The 25,578-nt window shown below is 43.5% G+C and overlaps 2 protein-coding genes across 5 annotated transcripts in view; one reads left to right on the forward strand and one right to left on the reverse strand.

Moving 5' to 3' along the window:
- Wars2 (tryptophanyl tRNA synthetase 2, mitochondrial) overlaps positions 1-17,477 on the forward strand; it is an 88,209-nt gene extending 70,732 nt beyond the window's left edge. For all 4 annotated transcript variants that reach the window (XM_076574703.1, XM_076574704.1, XM_076574705.1 and 1 more), the window contains 3 exons: positions 2,488-2,573; positions 11,920-12,038; positions 13,480-17,477. In XM_076574703.1, coding sequence (XP_076430818.1) covers positions 2,488-2,573; positions 11,920-12,038; positions 13,480-13,928 — 654 coding nt within the window. In that variant the 3' untranslated portion in view covers positions 13,929-17,477. The remainder of the gene's footprint in view (positions 1-2,487; positions 2,574-11,919; positions 12,039-13,479) is intronic.
- Positions 1-25,578, reverse strand: part of LOC143273932 (2-Hydroxyacid oxidase 2-like) — a 393,436-nt gene that overhangs the window by 321,050 nt on the left and 46,808 nt on the right. The gene's annotated exons all lie outside the window — the stretch shown is intronic.

A 25,578-nucleotide genomic window follows, 5' to 3' on the forward strand; every position in this document is an offset into this window, starting at 1 on the left:
ATTGGCTGGACCAGCATCGTTCACCTCTCTACATCACAGTGTTAAGCAAAATATAAAAGGGTTCACCAAGACTCCTTCTGCCTTCAGAACTCTATTTGTTACTTGTTTTATCTATATTTGGATAGACTTGGTGATGACTGTGACCTACTGCATTATAATTAATGAACAATTAGAATCTCTGGAATGCTGTTCCCTGATGTTACCTTCCATCTCCACTGGAACTAACAAGCATCCTGGAAAGAAGGTTTTCACTGTGGGGAGAAGAGATAACACTTTTAACATTTAAACAAGTTGAGCCTAGTTCAAATCCACAGAAGAAAATTAAGACTGTTGTTGTAAGAAGTGCCACTAAGAAAGATAAGTTAAATAATTCATAGTGCTTTACTGACATTTACTTTGCTACTGGATAACTCGAAGTAGATAGCTCCAACTATGTCAACACTAATTTTAGTTTCAGCTACTTTTGAGCATGTCTTCTGGGCCATTGGTTTCCTCAGAAGTAGTTCTTCAGAAGTCATTCCCTAAACTAGAGAGAGAGGCCCTCCTACAGTGCCAGTTCCTGGACCTCGTGGTCTGGGTGCATGGGTGCCTCTCTCCCAAAGCCTCACCTTGAAGCCCAACTCCCAGCAGCTGGGACTTTGGGAGGTGGTCAGATGGGAAGGGTGGGTCCCTCATGAGTGGGATTGTTGTTTTAAAGCAAGCCCCTTCACCTCTCTCCCATAGCAAGGAAATAAGGACACAAAAGAAGGCACAACCGATCGGTCTTGGAGGTGGTTGTGGGAAGGGGGTCTCTCTTCTAGCTCTCGACTTTGTTTTTAATCCTGTACTTCCTGGCATCCAGAACTAGGAAAAACGAACTTCTGTCCTGTTGTTTACAACAGAAACTGATGTCTTGTGGATGTTCAAAGAACCAGTATTAAATAAGACACTAATGACGATGCTGCAGATTGACCACGTGCCGGCAATTGGAAACAAAGGTTTTATAGGGTTCTCTAACATACTTCAATTTTAGGCAAGGCTTTGCTGTTTTAGTACACACTATACCACTAATTTCTGACTGAACCTAGTAATTAAGGGTAAAAAGCTCTCTGAGACAGAATTTCAGTATCCTGGGAAGATATGCTAAGGGCAATTCCGATCAGGTCAGTGAGCACAGGAGAAGCATTGTGTGAAGGTCAGGGTTGCTGAGGTCAGGGTTACCTGGAGCGTTGATGGGTAAAGCATCTATGGCACATTAACAGCACTCAGTAAGTACTAGTGTTCTCTACATCACCTCACTTCCTTTGTGACTACAAGGACCAATATGCTAATATAAAAACTGCAGGGCTGGAGAAATGGCTCAGGAGTCTTGAGTCTTCCAGCACCCACAGCAGCCTGTGACTCCAACTTTAGGAGATCCTACACCCTCTTTCTGGCCTATGTGGGCCACCTACACACATGTGGCATGCACATACACAGACACACACACATACACATATAAGTAAATATAAATAAAGATAATAGTGATAATATATCCACAAATTGGGCAGCAAGACAACTCAGCACTAGCCTGGTTCAATTCCTAAAACCCACAGCAGAAGGAGAGAACGGACTCTTCAAAAGTTGTCCTCTGACCTCTACATGCAAGCTTCAGCATGTGCCTTCAGTCATGCCAACTTGCACAGGTACAAGAGCACACACACTAAATGAGTGAGTAAGTACTTAAGTAAGTAAGTAAGTAAGTAAGTAAGTAAGTAAGTAAATAAGTAGAAATTTATCTGTAAATTTAATGCAACACAGCTTTCATTTTTTAATCTTTTTTTAACATTTTTATTTATTCTGTGTGGGAGCAGGGTGAGCAGTGGCATGTGGAGGCCAGAGGACAACTTGCTGGAAATTTCTGTTTCCAGAATATGGTCCTGGGGATAGAACTTGGATTGTCAGGCTTTACAGCAAGCACCTTTAACCACTGAGCTGTTTTGCCTGCCCTGGTAGCAGCTTTTCAAAAATTGGGTTATTTTGTTTCTTTTCACAAATTACTCTTCTCTAAATTAATCTTCTATGAACTTCACCCAGTAACATTTGTGATAAGGGGCAGAGTTGAGTCCTGTTAACTTTGAGAAATTTAATTTTGTAATGATTTCTGAATGTAGCTGATTTAGAATCTAGAAAATCCCTTTGTCCTCAGTGAAACAGAGGTGGTTGGTACAGGATCCCTCCTGGGGCAAGAGACCATGTGTGCAACTCAGTGGTAAAGCTTGGGTGGGCTTTGCCCCAGCTCCAAAAATAAAATAACATACAAATGGTAGAAAGTCCCTCTTAGTTCTCCTGGAGCCTGGAGCATGAACATGATAAGCAGCCAGATGATGCTGGAGTTGCTAAAAGGGGACTGAAATAGATGTTATTACAGGTGGCTCCAGATCACACTTTGCTTCCTTTAGTTTCCTAATTGAGCAATATAATCAGGTTCAAATAAGATTTCTTTCTCTCCTCTCCTTGTTTCTACAGACTAAGGCTGCGAAGCAGAAGCATGATGGGACAGTAGGCCTACTCACATACCCAGTACTGCAGGCGGCAGACATTCTGTGCTACAAGTAAGGAGGGAGGCCAGCCTTGGTCTTGTGCTTATGTACTCTCACCCTGAGAAGAGAGGGGCTGTGTGTGTGTGAATGTCCTTTGTTTGTTCATGGCAAGATCTCACTGTGTTGTAGTTGAATTTTTCTCTGGTCCTGCCCAGCCCCACAGATACTGCAGCAGTTTATAAAATAATCATTCAGAAGCTTATATTAATTAAAACTGCTCAGCCATTAGCTCGGGCTTATTGCTGACTAGCTCTTACACTTAAATTAACCCATAATTCTTATTTATGTTTAGCCATGTGGCTTGGTACCTTTTCTCAGTTTTGCCTTCACATCTTGCTTCCTCTGTGTCTGACTAGTGATTCCTGACTCAGCCTTCCTGTTCCCAGAATTCTCCTCTCTGCTTATCCCTCCTATACTATACTTCCTGCCTGGCTACTGGCCAATCAGCATTTTATTTATCAACCAAATCAGAGAAACACATATTCACAGCATACAGCACGACATTCCCATCACTGTGTAGCCCAGGCTCCATGTGAATGTGTGCAGGAATTGCAGGCATGTGCCACACAATAGTTTCTTTAACTCTTCAGGAGAAGGTTGGACTTGTGGAGAAGGAGCTACAAAAGGGATCAGATATACCAGTCAGCGCGGCATACTAAATCTGTAACGCTAGTGCTATTTGGATCTAGTGCAGAGTGCCTACTATGTGCTGGGGACCTTTCTAAGTCATCTCTGTGTGTGAAACCTAACAGCCTTGTAAAACTGATCATCGTTGCCCCTATTCTTCAGAAGAGGAAGCCGAGACACAGAGTGGTCAGCAGCAAATCCAGAGTCACAGGAGCTAGTAAGACGTGGAGCCAGGATCCAAGTCCTGGGGGTGTTCCCAGTCTAAGATCAGGCAGGCTTGTCGCTTTGAGTCTCCGGTGGGGTGCTAGATGGCAGCGACCAGAAATAGGTAGTCGCTCGAACTGCTCATCATGTGGCCAGGAAGCAAAAGAGGAGAGGAGAAGGGAAGGGGAGGGGAAGGGAGAAGATGATGAGATAGAAGGAAGAAGGGAGGACGGTGGGCAAGAACAGGCAGAACACTAATCTCTAGTGGCTAATCTGTAAAGGTGATACTAATACATAATAATAATCCCTAATGGTGGAGTGTGGGCTCTCTGCCTACGTCTGTTTTGTTTTGTTTTCTCTAGTGGGAACTGAACTTAGGGCCTCATGCCTGCTAGACAGGTACCCTACCACGGCCAGAGATTGACAGTCCCATTTTTGTGTTTGGCTTCTGACGCAGGGTCTGGCCCAGTTGTTCAGACTGGCCTTGAGTTCACACAGGCTTCAAATGTGTGTTCCTCTTGCCTCAGCCCCTGGGTAGCTGGACACACCCTGTGTCCAGGTCCCTCTCTGAGTTTATTTCTCTGTGCTGCTGTTTCCTGCGTGCTTCTCATGCTGTCTGATGACATCAGCGAGCTGAAGGAGTGGGGAGGCGGGGAGGGGGTGGTGTTAAGTGGTTAGCATGCTTCTTAGTTTGGTAAAACTAACACAGACTTAATTTTTTCCAACTCTGTGATTTCTCAGACAGATTAGTCTCTATTATAGATTCGAGCAATCTTAATACATAATTGGTTTCTTTTCCTTAAGTTGAGAAAGTTCATCTTCTCACCACTTCCCTTCCATGTATCTGATTTGCCAGCAACACTATCTGTGCACTCTGGGACCGGTATGATGTAACGTAGTCATTGTGAAGCTGTGGCCATTTGATGGGAGAGCTCATGTAGCTATCAAGGTGCACAGTCCTCATGGAAGTGCTGACTGATGATTGAGGACAGTGTGTTGCTTACAGTGACATGCATATTAGAACTTAATGCTTATTTCTGGGATTTTTCATGCATGTTTTTGGGCTTCAGTTGATTTTAGGTAACTAATGCTGCAAAAATTAAAACTGTTACTGGATGATGGTAGCACACTCCTTTAATCCCAGCACTCGGGAGGCAGAGGCAGGTGGATCCCTGTGAGTGCAAGGCCAGCCTAGTCTACAGAGTGAGTTCCAGGACAGCCAAGGCTACATAGAGAGACCCTGTCTTGGAAAAAACAAAACCAAAAACAAAAAAATTGAAAGTGTGGCAAGAGGCAACTGATATATATTCTTATCAGTTGCCCAAAATCCATTGGCAAAATGATATTGCAGTCTTTTTATTTACAAATTAGAAGAACAAGGACACCTCTGAGAGTTATTGAGCAAATTGTATAGGATTGATAGCACCTGATACAGACTCTGGTTTGTAGATATAGGAGGACACTGTTAGAAGACTGGCATTAGTAAAGCAGCTTCCTAAAATCTCAAAGCATGTTTTGCATGCTGCCATTTCTAGAGTCAAGTCTGAGGTTGGGAATGTGCTCATATTATACACAAAACTGTAAGTGGTTCACATGTGGCAGGTAAACATAAAAGTTTTCTACTGGCTTCCTCTCTGTCTCAGTCTACCTCCAACATCAGCAGGATTTGCTTATAAAAGTACTTATTGTTTAGTCCAAGGTAGGCATTTCTGTCTTCAAGTTGATGGTCTCCTTCCTTAGCCTGGAAATTACCTGCCAGATCTAATGCCAGGATTGGGTTACAGATGTGGACATCTGCATGCCCCTTTTCTAAGAAAAACAACCCAGTGTTCTCTTCTGTCTAGTCTCAGGCTAGACCGCCTGTGCAGTTGGGAGTATTTTCTGTTTGTTTTTGTTTTGTTTCACGTACTTCTGTATTTGGGAAAAGTCATGGCCAGAATGTCTAGGAATATTTATATTATAAACATAGGTAGGTTGATAGATTGAAGGATGGGTAAAATATCTGTGTTTTCTATCCCCCAGAAAGTCTGTGTGGCCTTTGCATAAAAGGTTGGTGCAAGTTAAATATAGGTTTTGTATTTGCTTTTGTCAAGGTCAGCATTAGAATGAGTGGTATGGTGAGCCAGAGAACACCACTAGGAAAGGAATGGAGAAGCAGCTTCAGATAGGCTTATAAAAGACATGTGTAATTGCTTCCATAGGAGTTGTTTAAGGAACTCAGGAATGGAGAGCTGAGATTATCTTACTCAGAGAGCATGATAAATAACAGAAATTTAAGTCAAGCCTGGAGGTGCAGGTCTGTGATTCCAGCTGTTTATCAGTCTGGGCAGGAAGGTCACAAGTTCAAGGCTAGCCTGAGTGACTTAGTGAGACCCTGTCCCAAAATAAAAGTAAAAAGAGGGTAGGTGATGTAGCTCAGTAGTAGAGAGCTTACCTAGTGTGTCTGAAGCCCTAGATTCAGTCTCTAGCACCATCAAAATAATAATGATAATAATAGAAGATACATGAAGACAGAACACTCAAAAATAGCAGAAGTTCTTAATTTTTATTTATACATTCCTTAATTATCTGAATGCCTAATTTTATTTAGCTAGCCATCAGAGGACCAGAACGCCTGCTGCTAGATAATGTCTTCTAGACATGACAGGGAAGTTTTACCCATGACACCTCAACAATATGGTCACCTAAACAGGGCCTGCATAATGACAACGCCAGATGACATACCAATGTGAATGGGAGAAATCCTAGATGACTTCAACCGCAGATGAAGAGCTCTAGCCAGTTAATGACTTCTCAGGGAGGGGGAATCAGTCTTCTCCAGGGACATGCCCCCTGATAGTTTCCAATCCCAGCTGGTCAGTCCTAAACACATATACATAGGAGCAACACTAAATGGAATCAGTTGGGAGGGAGGGTGTGTGTGTCTGTCTGTCTGTCTGTCTGTCTGTCTGTCTGTCTTTGTGTGTGTGTGTGTAACAATAATTATAGAAGAAGAGGTCATGAGTTTAAGAGAGAGCTGAGGTGAACGTGGGAAGAGTTGGGGGAGAAGGAAGAGTAGAAATGATGTAAATATAATCCTCATGAAATTCTCAAAAACATAAATAGCTGGCCACACATTAAGTAAATATTTATTTTTCTTTATTTTTGTTTCTCCTCCTATATGCATATACATATATAGGGAGAGATACACACAGTGTATTTATTATATTCAGCAGGTGTATATGCAATGCAACAATTCTAGGTGTGCCACTGTACACGCCTTAAAGGGAAGACTGACGAGGTTTGAGCAGTGTTTTCCTAGAGCATTCTAATAACTGATAGATACGTGGCATCCAAATTCTCATGGCAGCTCTCTAAGATAGGTGGGTGATATCTCTATCTATAAGACAGGTGGATGATATCCCCATCTATAAGATAGGTGGGCGAGCTGGGCAGTGGTGGCACACGCCTTTGATCCCAGCACTCGAGAGGCAGAGGCAGGTTTATCTTTGTGAGTTCGAGGCCAGCCTGGTCTATAGAGTGAGATCCAGGAAAGGTGCAAAGCTACACAGAGAAACCCTGTCTCGAAAAACCAAGGAAAAAAAAAAAAAGATAGGTAAGCAATGTCCCCATCTATAAGATAGGTGGGTGATATCCCTCCCCATTTTCCACATGAAGAAATTAGCTTTCAGGTCGAGGTAGTGTAGTGTCTGAGCACTTCCCTAGTGTGTGTGAGGCACCACCAACACTACTAATAAATAGTAACAATAAATAATTGTTAAATTTTAAAGAGAAATAACTCTCAGGGGAAATCTGATAATTTTGCATAGACAGAGTGATCACCTCACTAATCAGGTTATGTATGCTTCCCAAGAATTTGAGCTGAGAAACAGGAGAAACAGCCAAGACTGTAAATCGGAAGATAAGATGGGCCTAGTGAGCATGCTCAGCAGGGCAGGGCACTCACCTCCAAGCCTGACAACCTACGGACAAGCCTAAGAGCCCACATGGAAGGAGAGCATTGACCCCCACAAGCTGTTTTCTGACCACAAGCATACTATGCATACACACACACACACAGAGAGAGAGAGAGAGAGAGAGAGAGAGAGAGAGAGAGAGAGAGAGAGAGTAAATAAATGTTTAAAAAAAGAGAGAGAGAAGTCTGTAATGACACAGGAGAGTGAGGAGGTGGGCCTTTAAAAACTGTAAGTAGAAAACCAAACTGTCAGCCAGCTTTCTTTTGCGGTGACAAAATACCTGTGGTAAGTCAGTGTTGGCTCAGGTGTCAGGGATCTCGGCCCGTGATTGGTTGGCTTCATTGCTTTGGGTCTGGAGTGAGGCAGGATGTCATAGTGGAAACATATGGTGGGACAAAGCTGCTTTATTTCATGGTGACCAAAAGCAGGTATAGGGAGGCAGACCAGGGTCCCCAAATCCCCTTCAAGGGCCACACCCCAGTGACCTGATTTCTTTCTAAGCAGGCCCAGCTCCTGAGTGGTTCCACATCTCCCGGTAGCACCAAAGACTGGGACTAAGCCTTTAGCACGTGATCTCTGGGGGACATTTAAAGTACAAAGGAAGCCAAGAAACAAACAAACAAAAAAAAGTAGACAGAAGAATAAGTGGCCTGGGATTTCAGTTCAGTGGTTTCAGCTTCCAGGAGAGTCGTCCCGCTGTCTGAGGGTGGAAGTGTCTCTTCTGGGAGTAAGCGTTTCTAGAGCAGGTCTTAAAATCATAAGGTTCCTAAACTTCATCCAGTGAGCCCAGGATGTCTGTCCTGGGGTCTTCCGAGGTCCTGAAAGCTGCTGCCCCGATGGTGTTCCACCCTACTGCCCGCACAGGCAGTTCTTCTCTGTCTTTCTGGAATAGCTAGAGGGCACAGTGCTCCATCAAACCAAACTCCCTCGGGAGGCCATCTGGGCATGGACTCTTCGGGCTTCTGGCCCCGGAAACTGGGAGCTCGAAGAGAGCGGAGTGAACGGTGGTTGACAACAGACAAGCCAGTATGTGCTCCACCAAGAGTGGGAAGCTGTCTATGTATTTTAAGGACCAAGTGAAGTGGGTGTCACCAATGCTTTCTAAAGGAAACCTTAAATTCGAGGATGGCTTTAAGGAGAACAGCAGCTGGGAAGTCCGTCCAGAGGCCATTTCTCCAGCCTAGGGCACGATAGTGACGGGAAAGAAAAAGACCTACGACGTCACAGTAGATCAAATATGTACGAGTGATGTGTCGGGGGTAACCACACATTTACTGTGGTGTTGCCTTGCATAAGGTGGGCAGTGCTGGGAGAGGACTAGTGAGAAGTGACAGTTCCGCTCAGTTTCTAACGAGTGTCAGTATCTAAAAGTAATTGCTGTAATGTAATGTAAGAGTCATGGCAACGTGTCCAGTAAGCAATCAGTGAGGGGGAGCCGACCCTTCGTGACAGTACAGACAACTCCAAGCCCCTTCCCCAGCCCGCTGAGTAAAGGCAACAGTTCTGAAACCTCACAGGCAGAGCCAAGCAAGGAGGAAAAAGCAGGTCCACATAGGCAACGATCATTCATCTGGACACTAATGCTGACAAAGGGGTGGGACGGAGCCCCAGAAAACTTCGAGGCAGTAAGGATCGAAGCAAAAGAAAAAAAAAAAAACGGTTCAGTCACCAAAGAAGAAGATCAGAGGCATTATTATGTGACAGAAGTTATAACAATCAAAATTATGAAAGACTTTTGTTTTATGTTGTGTCTGAGAAAGCACAGCCAGGGTGAGAGGGAATAAAAGGAAGGGGAGAAAGAGTGGACGTATTAATATGGATATCATTATGTCGGATATAAATTTTAAAAGGACAGCCCTAAATTATTTGAAGTGAAAGGCAGACTGTGAGGAGAGAGGTTGAAAACGTGAAGAGAATAAGCCCCATAAGTGAGTGGAATCAAAGACAGACTGAATAATGTAAAGTGTGAACTCAAGGGATGAGAAGCAAAGGCCAAGATAAATTACAGGAGGTGAAAGCGGCAGCGGCCGCAGAGGGAAGAGGGACCAGAAACAAACAAACCAAAGTCAGATGCAAACGCCACGTGGAGCAACAGGACCAGGTGAAAAAAATTAAAATGTTTTTAATCCTGTCATAAAAAAAAAAAATCAAAACCCCACAGAACCATAAGAAAAGAGTCGGGGATCCGACATGAGGCAAGACGCACACAGCGTCATTGTGGAAACCAAATGTGTTTTCTCTTTAGTGGGGTGGCTTTGTGAGTCTGGAACCATTTTGACATGTGGAAATATTCATTTTGATGTGCTTAAAGTGTATTGATTATGGTAATTGTTTTTTCTGTGTTAGTTGCAGTCCATTGTGATTTCCTATGGGCTACTGTAATTGCTTTTTAACCTGCTCTGTTGGCTCATTTGGGCTGGGGGAGCCAAGGTGACCTCTGCATATGGGCCTCACTATAATTACTAGGTAAGAGTAGCAGCGGAGACCAGCCGAAGAGAAATCGACAAAGGCAGGCCATGGGCTTGTGTTCCCCAGAGAGGAGCCCATGCTGAGCAGAGGGGACAGAATAGCCATGCCACTTATTCCACTCACTCAGCCACTGGCCTTCGGCTCTGGTGCCTTTAGCTCTCCCGGCCCTCTGCAGCTTCCCCCGATCTACTTTTGCTGACCTCAGAAACGGAGGAAGCACTTCCTGATTCACAGCCTCGGCCACGCCTTCACCTTGTCACTCACTTTCTGTTTTTCCTATGGCCGAGTTCTCAGAAGTCCTATAAAATAGTTTATATTTGGGAGTCGCCTGTCGGTCTCACGTATACTTTGTACCCAAGTCTGGATTGTCACCGGGTCTGTGGCCATCCCTGGGGTTGAGCATTGGGATTTCTGTTTTCTCAATGGGTGAGTTGGCCATTAAAATAAAGATGATCTTATTTGAGAAATCAGTATGACTCCCATAAGGCCATATACGTCTCTCTCTTGACATTCCGTCCTTCATCGTATCAAACATTAGCGGGTAGTTATCATATCATTTGCGTCCATATATTGAGCCTTTATTATCAGGGGCTCCCTCTTGGTAACCATAGAAACAGCTGGAAGAGGATAGTTCCATCATTATCTCAGTTTACAGAGGGATGGAAGGCTTGGGAAGAGGGAGAAACTCGAGATGGTAACTCACTGCTTCTTCCAAATTAAAATTCCTTGATCGGAAGCTGTAGCTCTGCTAGCAAACCTAACCCCACAGCCAAGCACTTAGCATTGAAATCACCTGTCTCCACCCACGGGCATGCTTCCCAGATTCCACCCCAGGATTCCATGCTTTGAAGTGCACGTGCAGGAATGAGAGCATCATAAATAGATTTCTCTACGTTCTGAGTGGGGTTTTTCTCACATTCTCATTTCTTTTTTTTTTTTTTTTTTTTTTTTTTTTTTTGGTTTTTCGAGACAGGGTTTCTCTGTGTAGCTTTGCGCCTTTCCTGGAACTCACTTGGTAGCCCAGGCTGGCCTTGAACTCACAGAGATCCGCCTGGCTCTGCCTCCCGAGTGCTGGGATTAAAGGCGTGCGCCACCACCGCCCGGCCGAACATTCTCATTTCTTAATGAATACACATTTTTAGATAAAAGTCAAGTTTCCTTAGTTCTTTTCCTCAAATCATTTTCTCCCCTCTCTAAAAGCAGCTACAGCGATAAAGGGGGGTTGGGTATGTCTTGGTTTTCCCCTTCTTTCTTATCATCATGATCATCATTGCTATCTGTCTTTCAGTCCTGGAGATTCAGCCATGTTCCTTAAACGTATGAGGCAAGTGCTGAATCACTGAACCACAGCTTCAGCCTTGACCAGGTTGCTCTAATCATTACAGACCTGTGCATCTACGAAAATAGGTTTTTGCATTTGAATATATACTTTCATAGTTTACATAAATGTCAGTGTAGTCCTCACATGCTCTGCAATTTGCTTTCTTTGGGCCACGTCGACTTTAAGACCCATCTATGTTGTACTTTGAGATTTTCATTTAAGTTCCCAGGGCCTATTAACTGTCCTCCTGTTACAGTGACTTGAAAATGAAGAAGCATATTGCCGAAAGATCTCAAATCATTTCTTGTTTGATGAGGAGGGAAACCTCTGGCCGGAAGAGCTGTCTGCCATCTCTAATTTGAAGGCTGGGTGGGGGTATCTTTCAAGTGTGAGCCGCAGCTCTGAGGTAAAAAGCATCTGGTCTAGGCTGGAGTAATCTGTGCTGGCTGGGTGAGGGATGAGAAGTGGCTTTTAAATACAATTATGCACAGCGCATGTGCTATTGAAGATGCCACGGCTCCCTCCCGGCAAGATCCCGTCATGCTGGTGTTGATGGCTGCGCTCCTTTGCGATGGGCGAAGCAGAACCAGAGTAGACAAACATCTCTTCCGCATTTGTCTGACACACGGATAAAGACTCGGGTCTCGGTGCTCCCTCTGTAGTTGGTGAACATTTGTTGAACACCAATAGTGAAGTAGACACAGGACATGCAGCTGCTTGCAATACCATTTCCGGCTAAGAAGGAGCCTTGGTGAGTTTTTCTGTCTGTGTTTTATTAAAGGTCCACACACGTTCCTGTCGGGGAGGATCAAGTCCAGCACATGGAACTTGTTCAGGATCTAGCTCGGAGTTTCAACCAGAAGTATGGGGACTTGTTTCCATTGCCCAAGTCCATTCTCAGTAAGTGACAAGTGGGTGGTTATGAAATCTGGGCACACACTGAAGAGTAAGTGGACTGGAGACTTGGAACTTCGCTGGGACTAAATTTGGGATTCTTAACTGGAATCCTTGTTGTTTGGGATTATGTGGGACTAGGAGATGATATTGGAGTCTAGAAACATAAAAAAAAAAAATCATGAGCTGGGCTGTGGCAGCACACGCCTTTAATTCCAGCACTAAGGAGGCAGAGGCAGAGGCAGGTGGATCCAGGCCAGCCTGGTCTACAGAGTGAGTTCCAGGACAGGCTCCAAAGCTACACAGAGAAACCCTGTCTCAAAAAGGAAAAACAAAATTGTAAAATATGGGAGAAACTTTTAAAAAAATCATAATTTTGGTTTCTAAAATATATGTCAATAGATTATATAAAACAAGATTTTATTTGATAGAGCAAATTACATGCCCTATTTTACACATTGGCCAACTAAGGCTCAGCAAAGCTCACTCTGTTCAAGTCAGGAGAATGAGAAGTGCTCAGTCATAGTCCAGACAAAATGAGGAAGAACGGATGATCCCCAAAGGTGGTTTTCCGAGATGAACAGGAGGAATGGGGCAGTGCATCTGAAATGCCAGCCTCGGCTCTGCTAGGGTGTCTCATGCGTTGAAGTCAACCTCCTTTTTAGCAAACAGGATTTCTATTGCTGTTTTACCCACTTCAGTCTCATCTTTAATAGCCATAAACAAAGCAGGTATCAATAACACTGGTGTATGAAACATAGCTTAACACCCCCCTCTGTGTGTGTGTGTGTTTCTATGACTGTGTGTGTGTGTGTGTGTGTGTGTGTGCATGTGCCTGTAAATATATAATTCTGTGTAGAGATGTGGAAGGATTGTCACAGATGGTTAAATGCAGCATTCCTACAGCAAGGTGGGAAGTGGAGGCAGGAGAATGGCCAGCTAGCCTAGGGGATGCTGCATAGTGGCGGAAAAAAAGAGATAACCTGCCTCAAAACAAAGTGGATGACAAAAAGAGATTACCAGAAGTCACCCCCTGGCCTCAAATTCTCCATGGCACCTATGTATCTGTGCACACATACACACACACACACAAGTTTTTAAAAATATAGATTGTGTTCACAGAGCCATCTTGGCACTCACCGTGCAAGTCTAGTGACCTGGGTTCCATCCCTGGAGCCCACAAGTGTGCACAGCATAGGCAGTATATATAACCAGCATAATTCCGTTTGTGCCAGTTACACACTAGATGAATCATTACCAATACATGATGTGGATATTGCATTATCAAGACCTGTTTCTGGTGTCTTTACTTCCACATTTGATAAACTGCTCAGACTCTCCAAGATGAAGATGTGCCATTTGTGCGGTCAGATAATATCTCTGGTGTTGTTGGTATCTTCGAGATCTAGACTGTAACATTCTTGATGACTTGTCTTCTTTTCACTAGCATCGATGAAGAAAGTGAAATCCCTCCGTGATCCCTCTGCCAAGATGTCAAAATCGGACCCCGACAAACTGGCAACTGTTGGAATAACAGACAGCCCGGAGGAGATCGTGAAGAAATTCCGCAAGGCTATGACAGACTTCACATCGGAGGTCACCTACGAGCCGGACAGCAGAGCCGGCGTCTCCAACATGGTGGAGATCCATGCCGCGGTGTCGGGTCTCTCTGTGGAGGAGGTGGTGCGCAGGAGCGCAGGCCTGGACACGGCGCGCTATAAGCTGCTGGTGGCGGATGCTGTGATCGAGAAGTTTGCTCCAATCAGGAGAGAAATTGAGAGACTGAAAATGGATAAGGACTATTTAAAGAAGGTTTTACGTGTTGGATCTGCAAAAGCCAAAGAATTAGCCTATCCTGTGTTTGAGGAGGTGAAGAAATTGGTGGGGATTCTGTAGGAAAGCCAGCCAGTCACCTGCACTCCAGTCAAGACAACTTTCCTCTGGCAGATTTCAGTCTGCACATATTTGGTTTGATGCGTGCTTCCAGTCGATGTTCCAATTTCCATCAGCAAATACTGTCATCAGGAGAGCTGAAGCAGGCACAGCTCTCTGCACCCCGGTTAACTGAGGCACCGTTTTTGGGTCTTAAGTATTCCCACATACTTGACAGCTAAACAATAACTGAGCTATGATGTGTCGCTGAAGTTTTTTCCAGTCCTGCCCAGCCCCACAGACCCCACAAGCCACTTATAAAATAATCACTCAGAAGCTTATATTAATTAAAACTGCTTGGCCATTAGCTCAGGCCTACCACTGACTAGCTCTTACATTTAAACTAACCCATTTCTGTTCATCTATATGTCGCCACGTTTTTTGTGGCTTTACCTGTGTGCCATTACATGCTGCTCCCTGGATGGCAAGCTGGCATCTCCTGACTCAGCCTTCCAGCCTTCCCACAATTCTCCTTGTCTGTTTATCCCACCTTTACTTTCTGCCTGACTACTGGCCAATCAGCATTTTATTTATCAATCAATCAGAGCAACACATTTACAACATATAGAGCAATATCCATAGCAATGATGTGTGCTTATTTGTGCCGTCTTTACTGTGACAGGTGCACTTTGTCTATCTCTAAACCCTTTTTAAAGCTGCACATAGAGGTCCTCTGCTATAATCATGAATCTGGTAGTTTTGGGAGTTCTTCAAAACAGGTTGATTCTTACAGTTTATGTGTCACCGAGATGATGTTTGTCCTCAAGTATTTGAGCGACTTAACTTGGGCCAGCAAGGTGGCTCAGGCTCAAGGCACCTGCTGCCAAGTCTGACAGCCTGAGTTCATCCTCAAGACCAGTGTGGTGGAAAGAGAGAATTGACCGGCAAGTTGTCCTCTGACCTCCATTTGTACACCTTGGTACACACACACACACACACACACACACACACACACACACACACACCACCACCACCACCAACAACAACAACAACAACAACAATAACAAATAAATAAATAAAAATATAATAATCTGATACAATAATCTACTTAACTTCTGCTTGTTTCCCAAGAAGCCATGCAGGCTTATTCCAGCAAATGTCGGTCCTTAAATTCGGAGATTCAGGAGGTCAGCAGCTGAGAGCATTGTATGGCCTCAGTTTCATTTGCTTATCATGCAGGGCCACGTTGTCCCCCCCCCCTTTTTTTGTTTGTTTTTTGTTTTTTGAGACAGGGTTTCTTTGTGTAGCCTTGGCTGTCCTGGATCTCTTTCTGTCGACCAGGCTGGCCTGGAACTCATAGAGATCCTCCTGCCTCTGCCTCCCAAGTGCTGGGATTAAAGGCATGTGCCACCACCGCCTGGCTGGATCATGTTCTTAATAAGCACTTTTATTTTTATACTCATCTCAGTATAGTCTTACCAACCTCTCCCTCTGGCACACATTGGAGAGGAGTTACATTTTACACATAGTGGAACCAGGGGGCAGAAGGTAGAATTAGCTCGTACAGCGTCTCTAAGTAAGAAGCAGACCCAAGAGTGAAGACCTTTCTCCCTACTCCCACCAGTGCTTTCTCCTCAAAGCCCCGAGAGACAAAGTTTTGAACATCCAAACATTCCAGTTTTGAAGATGGGTACTAGAAAGACAAAGCCTAAAATAGTGATTTTGTTTCTATCAACTCAGCTAGTGATTTTGTTTGTATCAACTCAGCTAGTTGACACAAACAAAACCTCAGAAGTGGGTCCCAAGACCTTGCTTCTAGATGGCAGAGACGCCTGCTTGTCTCTGCCGGACTCCAGTGGAAGTGAGGACTGAAGCCCCCGATATTACCAGTGAAGGGAAGCTTCTCATCTTATGTCTGCCCCAGTCTCTAGGAAATAGCAAACCACCCAGACATAGATCTGCACTTCCATGTTCACACCTGAAGACAGAAATGGCAGTCCTGGCTTGCACACTGAGGCCTCACATCAAGATTGATTTCGCAAGGACCAGCAAGGTGGCTCAGCAGAAAAGGGCGGTTGATGCCAACCAAGCCTGACTGCCTGAGTTCAGTCCCTGAGATTCACAGAGTAAATGGAGAGAACTGGCTCCCTAAAGCGTGCTTTGACTTACACACACACACACACACACACACACAGAGAGAGAGAGAGAGAGAGAGAGAGAGAGAGAGAGAGAGAGAGAGAGAGAGAGAGAGAGAGAGAGAGAGAGAGACCACAGTGGCATATACAAGCCTGTCCACATACAAATAAATGTTTTTTTAATTTTAAGATTGATTTCACAGGACACACCTTTGTTGCTTAGACAACTGGGACTAGGAGACATGGCATCCCAGAGTCAGGATTAAAACACAAACTTGAGTCAGGGGAAAGATACATTTTACCTTTTGTGGTGTTGTTGTTGTTGGGGTGGCATGTTGTTTTCTTAATTCGTTTATTTATTAGTGTGTGTATTTGTGTGGGCAGGCTCATGCCAAGGCATGCTACACCTAGCCTGTTATGTGCCACGAGGAAGGAGAGAGACAACACATGGTTATCAAAGATTTTATTAAATCACCACATAAGTGGATCACTAATCAATCAGGGCTGCAGGACAGGGACTCGAGAGACTTGTTTCTCCTGACAACCCAAGGAAGGGCAGAAATAGGTTTATAAGCATGAAAATCACAAATACTTGTTGCCAAGTTACGATTATGATTTTCACCAATCAGGATTTAGAGATTAGGGGCTTCCTTGAATGTTCCATCATTGTCAACCTTTATACAATGAAAGCCTTTCAGTCCAACCAATCAGATTCATTTATTCTTTTAGTGGTTAAGAACAGCCATAATGTTTCTCGAGAACTAAAGATGCTTAACAACTATTTGTACAGTTTAGGGAGGAAGTTGATCAGCCTTTGGAAAGTTCTCAGTTTGCCTAGGAACCTGAACTTTATTTCACCCTACAGGGTAAAGTCTGAAGTCTAAAGTCAAAATGGCAGTGCTTAAGCCAAGGTGTTTTTGCCTGCTCCCTTCGATATCTGTCAGGGTTGGAGGATAATGTATGGGACCAGTTCTCTCCATCCACCATGGGGGTTCCAGGGATCAAAGTCAGGTCATAAGGCTTAGCATCAGGTATGGTGCCCTGTTGAGCCATTTTACTGGCCCCTACATTTTATCTTTTAGATCTTTGTCAGAGATGTCTGTAATCTGAGGGCATATCACTGGATAAGTTTCTTCCAAGGATCTTTTTACTTTCATTTTATTTTATTTTTGTTTACATTTGTGTGTGTGTATGTGCATGTGCATGCACACATGGGTGCATGAGCACATGCTCATGTGCGTATACATTCCACAATACATGTGTAACGTCAGAAGACAATGCCTGAGCTGGTTTTATTCCCCTCCGTGGGTTCCAGGGGTCAAACTGTCAGGCTTGGCAACAGGCACCTCTACCTGCTGAAGCATCTCACGAGCACCTTTCACTTGCCCTATAAAGGAAGCCTGTTAGGAAAACTGGAAATTATATCTGTCAAACCAGCTGCCTGTTTATCTGTGTGGTTTTTACCGCCGGCAACACTTCTGTCTACCAAGAATTAAAGACAACATGGAAAAGATCTCCAAAAGTGGGGGTGGGAGGAAGCATTAGAACAGGATAACCTCTGAGGAGCAAAGTCAGTGCACTGGTAGACTGGAATTGACTGCATCCTGTTATTTAATACTCTTACTGCATAAAATCTAAATTTGCCATAATAATTAAGATTCTTGCTTAATGCATTAGAGTTCTCCAGGGGAAAAATCAAATAGGACACATAGAAACAGAAAAAAAAAAAAACAGTTTATTGGGGGCTGGAGAATGGTTCAGTGGTTAATGGCATATACTCTTCTTGCCAAGGACATGCAGTTTGGTTCCCAATACCCATGCTGGGCAGCTCACAACTGCCTGTAACTCCACCTCTAAGGGAATCTGATATCTCTGGACTTAGCATGCACCTATACTCATACACACACACACACACACACACACACACACACACACACACACATATACATATATATATATCCTTAAAAAATTGTTGTATAGATTGGTACAAAAACCGGAGGAAAAAGTCAAAATCATAGTATATTTGTTGTCTTCAATAGAGGGACTTGGGATAGTAGTGTGATCCAGTCCAGATTTAAAGGCTAAATAATCAGTGGTACACTCAGTCCAAGGCTTTCAGAACCTAGAGACTGGGATGGGAGCTCCTGTGTAAGTCCCAGAGTCTGAAGGCCTGGGAACAAACTTTAGCATTTCAAAATAGATCAGCTCAAGGAAAGAACAAGTTGGCCTTTCCCAAGTTTTTGAAGTGATCCCTCAATGGATTGGCTGGTGCCTGGCCACATTGACAATGATAAGTCTTTGTTTACTGACTCAGCTTCCAATCTTTTCTAGAAATAACCTTACAATACACCAAAAAGGAAAATAGGAGGTTTTACCAGCTATCTATGCAACACAAGCTGACACATAATGTCAACTGTTGTACCCAGTCACCTCAAAAAGTTGATAAAAGAACAAAGGCTACAACCTGAATATGTTTTTCACATCTCTTCCCATTTCATTTACAGGCCCAGAAAAAATTTTTTTTTTGATACAGGGTCTCTACATAGCCTTGACTGCCCTGGTCCACTATGTAGACCAGGCTGGCCTTGAACTCACAGAAATTCACCTACCTCTGCTTCTTGGATGCTGAGATTAATGACTTGCACCACCATGCTGGTCCAGAGATCTTTTTTAATATAAATGAAGAATTGGAAATAAATACAAATATGGTTGACTTCCAAAGGTAATTTTGGTGGTTTTTTTCTTATTTCTTTATGGAGAATGGGAATGGTAAAATGTTTCAGATAGTAGTGGTCAGGCATCTTGGTGCTCTGTAACTCTGCCTACTGACAAACACAATGAGTAGGTTTATCTTCATAGGCACTTCATAAACAGTTATCAGAGTAATGTCAGCAAATGGGCTAGAGACTTCTAAAGAAGTGTGATTTCTGTCCTCCCCACCCCCCAATCCTTCTTGATGCTCACCATAAGCATGGTTATCACAACACAACTACCAACACTGTTGGGTTCTCACTGTCTATTAGGCACTGTACTAAATGTCTTCTTAAGACAATAAGACATTCCATCACTGTAATTATATAAAGAAAACTTTACTTACTTACTTACTTACTTACTTACTTACTTACTTACTTACTTACTTACTTACTTACTTACTTTACATCCCCACCGCAGCAGGCTCCCCTCTCTCCTTCCTTCCCACTCTCTCCCCCTCTCTTTCTCTCCTTCTCCCCTCTAAATCCATCCCTCTTTCATATTCACTCAGAAAGGGGTGGGATTTCTATGGGCATCTGCAAAGCATGGCATATCATAAAACCAAGCACCTCCCCCTGTATTCAGGCTGGGCAAGGTAATCCAGCATGAGGAATAGGATCCCAAGAACCAGCCAAAGCACCAGGGACAGCCCTGCTCCCATTGCCAGGAGTCCCACAAATAGACCAAGCTACACAACTGTCACACATATGCAGAGGACCGAGGTCAGTCCCATGCAGGCTCTCTGGTTGTTGAAAATCATTTACTTTTGTTTTCTTTCAGTTTTGAGGTTTTAGTCCATGATTGGTTGGTCCATTTTCTTTTGTGCTTGCCTCAGGACAGTGCATCCAGACTGCATATGACTAAGGCTGACAGTAAGCTATCTGTCATGGTTGGGAAGTGCACCCAGCATTGTTCAGTTCCTGATAATGGTAGAAACAGGATTCCAACACGACTTCTAAGAGATAGAATTAGGATCCAGAGTCTTGCGAAGCCACTAGGTCCCCTTGCACAACATGTTCTGGTACACATGACTACTGTGTGTCCTAAAGACAACACTGTTGGATATTTCCATGTAAATTTAAATTAATTAAAATTAAATTTAAAAATCGCTTCCTTGTCAGTGTTTTCAAATTCCATATGGCTAGTGGGTGCCAGACAGTGCAGACAGAGAACTTGCCCATCATGGACCTGCTTATTGGACAATGCTGCTGTGAGGCATGGAGTTTACTTGTGATTGAAATAGATCAAAAACATGGAATGGGACTCTTCCTGGAGGGGTCCTCCTGAGAACAGTATAGTTTCTCCATATAGTTTAAAAAAAAACAACATAATGCACTATCAAGCATTATGTATTGCCATACACTGGGAATTAAGTATATTTCAAAGCAATATCGCATTTATATCAACCCTAAAGATAGAAATTCTTAATTCCACTCTTAAAAGTGAGAAAGCCTACTCAGGGATTTGTATAAAACCACATGCTTATTATTAGCTTCAAGTTTCTCCTCATTGGGAGTCTGAGGTATACCCTGACTAGCAAGCCCTAAGCAGTGGGCTGACCTTGCTAGTCCACAGTCTTCTCTCCTGTACTCCATTATATTCTCAGTCCTTATATTTTCCTGTTCTGCCCCCTCTGCTTCTCCTGTTCTTCCTGCTTGTTTCACTGTTCTTATAATTACTCCCAAAAACTTCATTCATACACACAATACAGCCCCTTAGCCTTTGTTCCCAGCCAAGTGGCCTGTATCTGTTCAGAGTTAAAAGGAACGTCTGTGCCATGTGGCAGTTCTTGGTCTCCTTAACATGAGGATTCATCTGTGTCATCATTAACTATGTGCTACCCCTGTGTGATCACTTTTTTTCATTCTGTCAACTTGGTGGCTCTTTTGAAATTTTTTGCACAGGAAGAGTCAGTTCCTGCCTGAAACTGATCTGAAAACAGATTGCCTATCATTAGCAATTAGGATTTTCCAGCACCCTGGGGCACAGCAGCCAGGAGGCTTGACTGCTTGTCATTTTAAGCTCTCATATGTTAACTCTCAGCAATCCTGTTTTGTTGATTACGTAGGGATTGTTTCTTTCTCTAGGAAGGAGACTGGGGTCCAGTTCATTGCAAATTTGTCCTCAGATATGCAGTCCAACACTGTGATCAGGTTTATGATGGTTCTACCTTGTGAGAGCCACGAGGGAAATGTAATACACCTATTATTTAGCAGAAGACACACCGAGAATGCAAGTTAGCAAATGCTGGATCAGCTTGGGAGTGAGCAGTTAACACAGATGTTGGGGGGGGGGGGGGGAATGTCACTTACCAGGGATAGGAGAAAGGATTTTCTTTTCTTTTTTTGTTGTTTGTTTGTTATTATTTTATTTTTTGTGTGAGTGCTTTTCCTTCATGTGTATGTGTCCACTACTTAAATGCTTGGTGACCACAGAGGTCAGAAGATGGCATCAGATCCCCTGGAACTGGAGTTATAGATGGTTGTGAACCACCATGTGGGTGCTAGGAATCCAACCCGGATCCTCTGTAAGCTATCTCTCCAGCCTGTGTTTCTACATTCCACCAGAAGCTTCAGAGCCAAACCACATTCAAACCATGCAAAATGTCACACTCAGTGGTCTTCACATAAATAAAATATTTCATATAATATAACTGTGTTGGTTCTATAGAATACACTCTTCCCTATAAGCTCTCCACCCTAACCCACATAGACATCAGGCCTACAATTATTTTCAAAAGGTATTTCTAAAAAGCAGATGATGTGACTTATGATTCTATTTTGAACTCTGATTTAACAGATTTCACTTTTTTGAGTAATATTTAAAGATACAGGCTCTACCTTGGAAGAAAGCCATGTCCTGTTTTAGGTACATGGATGCTGTGAAGAATAAATGCTGTGTGCTGGCTCTTTCTACAGGGTCTCACCACATTAGCGTGTCCCACAGTAAAGCCCTATGAGCATTGTCAATCCAAATAAATGGGCTATCCCAAGAGTGCCTTGAATTTTCAAAACCTGCTCCCAATAAGAGGGGGTTATGCTATGATTTTTTTTAAATTAAACTTTGTGAGTTTTTGAGACATGGCAATGGGAGTTAGCCCTGGGGATAGAAGTGCTCTGGTCATCAGTGAGCAAGGAGTGTCCTGTTCCTAAGCACTATTCCAAAAGAAAATGTTTGTACTGGAAGAGAAGGTCTACTCATGCTTTAGGATGGTTTCTTCACTGGGTCTTTACAGAGAAAATGAATGAATAATGAGATTCCGAAAGTTGTTGAGCTTTTGGCAGATTCGGCAGATTCTTCTTTGTTAGCCCCGCCCTCTTTTCTTGCTGGTGTTCATTCAGCCTCAATCCTGCTCATCTGCAAGCTCAGCTCAGCAACAGTTCTCTGATACATGTGCAGCATGGTCATGAACATCTGCCCCTGGAGCTTCTCACACTCGCTTCTCTTCCCCACATCTGAGATGATGCCAGACCAGGCTACTCCCCCCCCCCCCCCCCCCCCCCGCTTCTCTTTAACAAGCAAACCAAACAGATACATCCCCAAGGCCAAGAAACCATTCTAGCTGAGCACGTTATAACTCACACACTGCCACTTGTCACCGAAGGGAAGTTCTTTTGTGAAATTTCCGTAGATCATTGCTGTCTTATTATTACTCCCCTGATACTCGATGCTACTGAAATCAAACATGCGTGACCTCTGTGTGGTCATGGTATGTCTGGACTCCTGTGCCCTTCCCACCATTCTATAGCAACTATCCCCATGTGCCTCACCTACTCTCAGACCTATGGTCATTTCTGTGCCAGCCACTATCATGACTTCCATGCCATAGTCTACAACTGGATAACGATCAAACCATCTGTTGTCCCACGTCCATCTATTAAGAAGAGAGTTTTCAGATGCACTGTGATGTGCTGGCCACATTGAAGTCAACAGAGAAGACTGTATTGTTTGATCTGTATCAACACTAAATTAACAACCTCAGTACTGATTAGTATTAAGCATAATTTTTTTCCTTTTCTCCTTCTAGAAAGAATGCATACATGTACACAAAAAGCCTTATTGTATTTACTGCTCAGGTTTTCGCTACTTCATTCAGAGATTTATCATAAATTTTTAGTAACTGCTAACTCTCTTCGAGCATTCACCCTTCCCTTCTTTCTTGTTAGTAATGGGACCATCTCTCTGAATTTCAGCAGAGCTCTCAGCCCCAGGTAGGTCCTCCATTTCCCAACTTGCAGTGAGGTAAGTGTGATGGCTGTTCTTGGTTATCAATTTGATTGCATCTGAAATTAACTAAAACCCCAAAATAGAGGGACACACCTGTGAGGGATTTGTGCATAATTTGAAGTGGGAAGGTCTATTTCTAACCCAGATCTTTGAGGTGGGAAGACAAGCCTTTAATCCAGAATTTTTGGGGTGGAAAGATTTATCTCTAATCTGAGCCACACCTTCTGCTGGAAACAGATGTAAGGACATGGAAGAAGGAAGGTTTTGTTGCTTACTGGCTTACTCCGCCTGCTTATAGAATTCAGGACCTCCAGCCCAGGGATGAAACCACCCACAATGTGCTGGGGTCCTCCCCTCATCAGTCACTAATTAAGAAAATACCCTAAAGGCTTGCCTACAGCCCAATCTTATGGAGGCAATTTTTTAAAATTCTTCTCTCATACAATACATACCAACTGCAGTTTCCCCTCCCTCCACGCCTCCCAGGCTTGCCCCACCTTTTCTCCTCTCCTTCACATCCACTCTTCCTCTGTTTCCCCTCAGAAAAGAGCAGGCCTCCTAGGGATATCAACCCAACACAGCATAACCAGTTACAATAAGACTAGGCAAAAACTCTTATGTAAGGGCTGGGTGAAGCAACCCAGTAGGAGGAAAATGATCCCAAGATCATGCAAAAGAGTCAGAGACACCCCTTTCCACCCCACTGTTAGAAGTCTCACAAAAACACCACGCTAAACAACCATAATATATATGCAGAGGACCAAGCACAGACCCATGCAGGCTCCATGATTACCACTTCAGTCTCTGTGAGCCCCCATGAGCCCTGCTTAGTTGATTCTGTGGGCCCTGTTTCCTGGCATCATCCATCTCTCTGGCTCTTACAATTCTTCTCCTGAACCCTCTTCTGTGAGTTTCTCCAGTCTCCAAGGGGAGGAACCCAATGGTGATATCTAATTTGGGCTCTCTCTCTCTGCCTAATGTTTGGCTGTGGGTCTCTGTTGTGGGATATTTGTACACTGTGTGAAGATGTATTTGCTGTGATTGGTGGGATAAAGAGCTGAATGGCCAATAGCTAGACAGGAGGCAGTTAGGCAGGACTTCCAGTGACTGAGAAGAAGAAAGACAGAGATGCCAAGAGGTACAGAAGAAGCAGGATGGGTGGTATGTGACAGAATATAGATTAATAGAAATGGGTTAATTTAAGTTATAAGAACTGGTTAAAAACAAGCCTAAGCTAAGACCAAGCTTTCATAATTAATAGTAAGTGTCTGTATCATTATTTAGGAGCTGGCTGGTGGGACAGAAAAATACTCTCTATAGGTCTCTACATCTGCTTCAATCAGTTGATGGTGGGAACTTCTCTGATGATGATTGGGCTAGGCACTGACCTGTGACTATAGCAGAGTAGCATTAGGAATAACATTTTATTTTATTTTTTCTATCCTAGGTCTCTGGACTATCCAGGTTCTGGTTCCTGGTCATCCAGGCAGTGAGTGTCAGGCGTGGGCTCCCTTTCATGGCAGTAGGCCCAAATTAGACCAGTCATTGGTTGGCTACTTCCACAAGTTCTGTCAGAGGCATTTTCTTAATTGAGGCTCCCTCCTCTCAAATGGCTTTTGCTCGTGTCAAGTTGACATAAAACTATCCAACACAACGAATTTGTTCTAGCCAATAGCCAAGAAAATTAAAGGTGACGAGCAACTTCCGGGTCTAATCTTTTTCAAAGGAAACTGCTTTTCTTTCTAGAGCAGCACATTTGACTTACTGATAGAAAACAGAAAAGAAAGATGGAAGGAGTCAGCCCTGCAGCCTTGGTGCCCAGACTCAGTCAGCCCTGCTTCCTCGGTGCCTGTCTTACCCACCACACTGGCTCCTCTATATGATTAATAACCTTTGTCACATTTAAGCAGCTTCCTCTTGGGCTCTCTGTGTTACAGTATGCTGGGCGCTAACCATGCTAGTTTCTTGCGTAATGACCCCTCTACAGCTTGTTTTATTTAACCTTGTGCAGGTAACATTTCTTGTGCTAAGGCAGAGGTCCAGCAACTATGATCCCCAGACCAGATGTGCCAAGGTCTCCTGGGCACATACTTGTTAACTATTCAAATCCTGTCTCCACCTAGAAGCTACCGAATGAGAAACTGGCAATGAAGCTTAGCTATGAGTTTTTAACTTGAGGTGAAATGGATATATAAACATTTAAGAATCACTGTACTGAGGATGAAGTCCCCCCCACAAAAGAAAATTAATAAAAGCCAGTTTCTGTCTTCAACATGTTTACATTGGTGAGAGTTAATCAGTCATAAAAACACTTGTTATCTTGACTCTCTGCTATTTCCTGTCTTTTCCTTTTAGAAAAATCAGATTCATTCAGAACAATTTATCTTAGATTGTTTTTGTTTATAAATGTGATTACAGACATTTTAAAACCTAGGGTCATTTGAGTGTATGCAAATCATAAAAGGGGAAATAATTGGTTACAGTTGTAGATAGAGTGAACAGACCCTCGATCCCCAATACTGGAATTAATGAAGAGTTCCTGAAGCCAAGAGAGACAAATA

This window comes from Peromyscus maniculatus, chromosome 6 (assembly GCF_049852395.1).
Source record: "Peromyscus maniculatus bairdii isolate BWxNUB_F1_BW_parent chromosome 6, HU_Pman_BW_mat_3.1, whole genome shotgun sequence".
Lineage (NCBI taxonomy): Eukaryota > Metazoa > Chordata > Mammalia > Rodentia > Cricetidae > Peromyscus > Peromyscus maniculatus.